At 56.6% G+C, this 6,001-nt stretch overlaps 1 protein-coding gene across 1 annotated transcript in view; it reads right to left on the reverse strand.

Moving 5' to 3' along the window:
* WDFY4 (WDFY family member 4) overlaps positions 1 to 6,001 on the reverse strand; it is a 234,469-nt gene that overhangs the window by 14,217 nt on the left and 214,251 nt on the right. Inside the window, 2 exon segments of the mRNA XM_023761289.1 lie at positions 694 to 841; positions 3,188 to 3,400. Coding sequence (XP_023617057.1) covers positions 694 to 841; positions 3,188 to 3,400 — 361 coding nt within the window.

Raw genomic sequence — 6,001 nt, forward strand, 5'->3', positions numbered from 1 at the left:
GAAAAAAAGGGTGTGTCGGGCACTTGAACATGAAAAAATTGTGCTGCGTATTCAAGTGTGTGTTATCAGTTACAATGAACAGAACAGAGTGGTTTTTTCTGTACATGAAAAGAGCGGAGGGGTGTGTGTTGTGTACATGAAAGAGAGAGACGGTCGTTGTGTGTGTACATGAGAAGAGAGAGTGTTGTGTGTACATGAAAGAGAGAGAGGTATGTTGTGTACATGAAAAGAGAGAGGGGTGGTGTGTGTATGTATGTTTATGTGTACATAAAAGAGAGGGGTGTGTATGTACATGAAAGGGAGAGAGGGGGTGTGTGTCTACATGAAAGAGAGAGAGGGGGTGTGTGTCTACATGAAAGAGAGAGAGGGGTGTGTGTCTACATGAAAGAGAGAAGTGTGTGTGTGTGTACAAGAAAGAGAGAGAAGGGTGTGTGTGTGTACATGAAAGAGTAGAGGGGAGTGTGTGTGTACATGAGTGAGGGGGTGTCTCAGATAGACACACACATGGACAGACAGGTCTGATGGAGCTCATCTTGGACAGAGTTCCTCTCCGAGCAGACGCCTCTCCAGGTTCCTGCTTCGACCCCAGACTCAGTCAGACGGAGCCCCCGTCTGTGTCCTGAGCCCCAGAGGAGCTGGTCCTGAAGGGACAACTGTGGAACCAGAACCAAAGCGAGCAGGGCCCGTGCTCACCTTTGACAGTGACCTGGGAGGGCCGCAGGGCCTGCAGGCTGCAGGGAAAGGGCTGTGGGTGGCCCTGCAGGCTCGAAGGTGTGGTGACATCCTTTCCAGGTGAGAGCTTCCCTGCCGCCGTCCGGGCCGGGTGGGGTTTGGTGAAGAGCTGGAGAGATGGGGACAGAACGTTAGGGCCGACGCCAGAGGAGAAGCTGGCCACGTCAAGTAGCAGCTGCGCCTCTGCTCCGTGCGCCTGGCCTGGCCTTGTGCTCAGGGGCATCATCAGCATAAACAGAAGCACCTGCCTGAACCCTGGGATGCTAAGACGAGGGGCTTGCGGTCCGAGCAGCGGTTCCTCTCAAGGCCACAGTGCAGGACTGGCAAGCACAGCGCCACTGGCTGCGGGCTGTCTGCTCCCCAGGCTGCCTGGGACAAGGACAAGCTCACTGGAGGCCCTGCCCTGGAGCTGCCTCTCCACCCAGGGCCAGAAGGGCCCTTTCCCCTCCAGACCACGCCCTCCCCATCTGCTGGAGCAATTACCGTGGGTTCCCTCCCCTGACACTCTGGGCAGCACACCTTCCTGGCATCAGGAGTTCGAGTATTTCAAAGAGCACAGGCAGACCCCACTAGTGGACTTTCTTATTTTTTTTTCTTGGATTTCTATTGTCCAATTGTCCCCAATGCCAACCTTTTGGCATAAGCAGGCAAAGCAGGAAGGGTAAGGGCTCGCTGCCTGCGGAACCCTCACTGGGCCTGGGTGCGGCCGAGGCCAGCGCCAACTGGCCACTGGGCCCTCCGTGTCCAAGTTTGTGCTGGGTGCCAGGATGCCCGGTGCCAGGATGCCAGGGCTGAGGTAGGGGCTGGCCTCAGAGGGGCGCCCGGGCACAGGTGGGGCTCAGTGGGCCACTGGGCCTCGGAGCAGCCTTGGCCCCGGCTCTGCTAAGTCCTCCCTCAGGTGCTGAGCTACCTCGTACAGCTGGGTGGGTGGTGCAGAGACAGAAAACAGAGGTGATTTGACGTGAGCATTGACTATGGAACTCCTCCCTGCCCAGCAGAGCCACCAACGTGGCCCTGGCACGTGTCAGCAGGCGCCCTGCTGGGTGGGACAGTGCACAGTCTTCAGGGGGGACCGCGTGATGAATCCTAATTCCGCTAATTACTTAAAAATATTTGTACAAGCTCTACGAAATGCCATTAAGTAAAATCAGAATCTGAAAGTGTGTGCACTCCATGATCACTAACGTGAACACACTTTTCCTTGTGATCAAGGTCTGTGAGTATATAACACAGAACACAGGTGGGGGCAACTGCTATTTTGAATTATTTCATTGCTTTATCTGTATTATTCTAATTTTTAAATGAAAGAAATAAAATCAGGCTACCCAAGCTTCTCTCCTGAGAGGCCCTCCTTCCCGCAAGCCTTCCCTGAGAACCGCATTTGGGTGCGCCAGCCGTCCCGCTGTCCAAGGCTCCCTCGGGCCTTCCACACGCCCCTCCAGGAGCTGAGCAAACACAAGCCTGTCCCCATGACCAGGCAGGAGAGAGCTCATTCGTTTCGCATTAACTGAGAGGAGCCCGTCCAGCTCTCCTGTGAGGCAGGCGCTCCCAGGATGGTCCTGGAATTGGCGGTCTTGTGCATTCCGTCCTCAGGGCAACCTCTGATTGCCCGGTGGTCCGGGCTGTGGGCCAGGCTTCTGAGCCCAGGTGGTGGTGCTCAGGGGTGAGATTTCTCCACACTGAACTGAAGCGGAAACCCAGAGAGCGAGCATCACGTAAACAACAATTTCACTCTCCCTCATGCCATTCATCGGGTGCCCACCTGATGCACAGCCCACACTGCTCCGGACTGTCCTGAGGGGTGGGGCCAGCGGGGCACAGGCCCACGTGAGACCTTGCAGCCCCACCAGGGCCTGGGGCAGGCTGAGGTGCCTCTCATGGGGGCCATTCGATTTGGGTTCTGGAGCAGCCAGGTGAGGCCAGAGCGCTCCCTCTGTCACCTGCTCATGGTGCCATTGTAGGCAACTTATTTAGCCTCTGAGCCTCCGTGTCCACATCTGTGGAAGAATGACTCCTTACACAGAGCTTATGGAAGAATTCCATGAGGCCACCACACTAATGAGTAACACTGTTGAGTGCTAACCATATCTCAGGGACGCCCGAGCCCTTGATGCCTTCACTCATTGGATCTTCACAACCGCTCTAGGGGCGGATGCACATAAAGAATTAAGTCCTGTGGGTCTATCATAGTTCCTTCAGATGCATCGGAGCTGAATGTAGCCTTCACATTAGCGTTAACACTGTCATCACCTTCATCGTCCATGCCACTGAGGGCCAGCCTTGACTCTGAAGGCACAGGAGGGTGATCGGAGACCACCTGCCTGTTTGGTCCTCTTGTCTTCTCATCGCTCCCATCCCAGGAGAAAACGTACTCTCCCCCCCCCCCCCCAGAGTCCTTTCTCACGCTGTGCACACTTATTTGACAAAGGAAGACAAAGGACATGGCATGCCGTACCTGTTTGGGCACCTGCCCAAAGTTGCTGACAAACCCCAGGATGGTGTTCCTGATCAGGGGGTCCCCAATGCTGCCGAGGTCCACTTTGTCTCCATAGAAGTAGGGGTGGAAGGTGTTCACCGCCTCCACGGCGGCCGACCCCTGCTGCTTGTACCCAAAAATGAGGTCTATCCAGTGGTGGAGGTTGGCACTGACGAAGTCACTTTCCAAAGCCTGGAAGCAAAGCCCAAAGAGCATGAAAAACGCAGGCCTCCCAGAGGCTCATGTGCTCATTGCACAGACCAGGACGGCACAGGTTCGGGGTGCAGGATGCTGGCTCTCACAGGAAATGGGGGATGCCTCTCCCGGGACTTGACGAGTTCTCAGTGGGGCAGAACGTGTGGGGCACCCACGAACCCCCCGAACTCCGCCTCCAGATTGCTGTAAAGAGCTGGCTGTTCCCACCACCTCTCATCTACTCCGGAAAGTAACCCTGAGGACCAGAACCTCGTGTGGAGCTGGCCTGAAGAGGCGATCGCCAAACGGAAGAGGCCTGCTGCGATCTGACCCAGGAGGAAGGGCGCGCTGACTGACGGAGCGCTGGGAGGCTGGGGCCAGGCCCTGCAGGGCGGAGGACACACTCAAGGAGGACAGGAGCCAGCACTGCCGCTCACGCTCCCTAACGCCTCTGTCCCCCAGTTTCCTCGTCTGTAAAACGGTGATGGTGATCGTGCCTTCTCAGTGGGTCCTTGCAGACCAGTGTGTGCCCCTGCCTGGTGCACAGTGATCTCCACGTGGTATCAGCTGCCATGATCACCCACCAGGTACCGGGCACGGCTTGGGGTTTAAGTGTGTTGTCTGCCCATGAGCACCCCCTTTCACTGGCAGGAATGATCACCCCACTTCTGGGCAGGTTCATATGTGGTTTTTGAAACTACTGTCCCAGCCCCCAACCCTGAGACCTCAGAACTCCACAGGGGTATCCTGCCTCGCTGAGCAGATCCCACTTCACTCAAGTACTAGGATTACTGACTTTGGTCTGGGTCTTCCCAAGTCATTCCTGGAAGGAAAGGCCAGAATCTGCCTCTGCGGTGCAGCGCAGCCCCCAGGAGCGTGAGCTCTCCTGATGGGGGTGCCCTGTGCAGCCCAGGGCAAGCGGCAGCAGGAGCAGCTCACCCTTGAACCTACAGGGCGAGTGTGAGGCCTTGAGGCACATTCTGTCCATTTGCAGGCTCTCTCTCTGTCCCCAGGCAGGAGGACAGATGTTCCAGACTCGGCCATGGAGCCTGTCTCTATGCTTACAGCCTTCACCTGGGACGGATACTTAACCGCTCTCAGCACATCTGCCTGCCACCCTGGTGACACCTGACAGGAAGCAGACAGGATTAGCATAGGGACTGTCTGCACTGCGGGGGGTGGGGGGTAGGGGGGTGGGGAGGATAATTGTAGGAAGTAGTTAAGTACCAGCAAGGTGAGGATGTGGCTTTCACCAACTGGGATGTTTGAGTGAGTGATTTTGAAGACAGAGCAGTTACATTTGGGTTACGTGTGCCTATGGGAGAGGGTGGCTTTAGGTCAAATGGAGGTAAAAGTCATGGAGAGTGAAGCTTAAGGAACTGAGAGGCGAGAGGCTAAAGTCATTGAGAGAGATGGCAGATCTTGGGCTCTGCTCAGCACACACAGTACCACCTCTCGGGTGAACTGGGACATGCAAGCACTGCCCCATGGCTTCTCTTGCTCCTGTGTGGCAGCTGTTGAGAAATACTGCCCACCTGGGTGCCCTACTCTGAGCCAGCACCATCCACGGGGCTGCACCCATGAAGGGTTGAGCAGGCCTGGGCGCCCTTGCTAAATCCTTTCTGCTTCCTGTCAGGTGCCACCTGTGGTGCAGGCAGGCGTTCTGGCTCCCAGTGGGAGCTGCTCCTGAGGGGTGAAGTGCAGGTCCCATCTAGAGGCAGTCAGCTGGGGAAGTGCCACCCTACCTACCAGTCTAGATGTGACTTCTTTTGTAAGTCTTCTAGTCAGTTGGTCTTTAGTTGGCTATTCAGGTTGATTCTTTTAAAATTTAACTAGTGGCCTGGTGCATGAAATTCATTCACATTAAAGGGGGATTAATTAGAGGAAATATTTTAATATTGCTATTTGCAATTTCTCTATAATAGAAGTGTCAGAGATGAAAGAAAATTAGTAAAATGTATATGAAAATCTCCCTCCTGTCAGAGTCTGGGGTGCATCATGGGACCCAGAGTCAAGTCCCCGCCCACCCACGTGCGTCTCGAAAAGACCCAGCTGGCCCCACCTCCATTGGGCTAGATCCAGACCCGGCCGGTTCCACCCTTGTTAAGCCCCGCATAGCAGGGTCACAGCCTCAGGTCCCCTGGCCCGGCACCAGGTGGGGGGCACAGCCTGAGGTCCCCCAGCCCAGGCCGGGGCAGGGGGCACACCTTGAGGTCCCCCATCAAGCCCAGCCAGGTGGGGGATGTGGCCTGAGATTCCCCCATCAAGCCGCACCAGGCGGGGGGTGTAGCTTGAGGTCCCCTGGCCCAGCACCGGGGGGGGGCATGGCCTGAGGTCCTCCATCCTGGGCCAGTGGGTGCACCTTGAGGTCCCCTATCAAGCCCCACCAGATGGGGGGCGTGGCCTAAGGTCCCCTGTCAAGCCCCGCCAGGCTGGGGGCATGGTCTGAGGTTCCCCGGCCTGGTGCTGGTGTGGGGGGCATGGTTTGAGGTCCCCCATCAAGCCCTACTGGGTGGGGATCGCACCTTGAGGTTCCCTGTCAAGCCCTGCTTGATGGAAGGCGTGGCTTCAATCCCCTGGCCCTTTACCTAGGCCGGT

This window comes from Myotis lucifugus, unplaced genomic scaffold (genome assembly GCF_000147115.1).
Source record: "Myotis lucifugus unplaced genomic scaffold, Myoluc2.0 scaffold_206, whole genome shotgun sequence".
Taxonomy (NCBI): Eukaryota; Metazoa; Chordata; class Mammalia; order Chiroptera; family Vespertilionidae; genus Myotis; species Myotis lucifugus.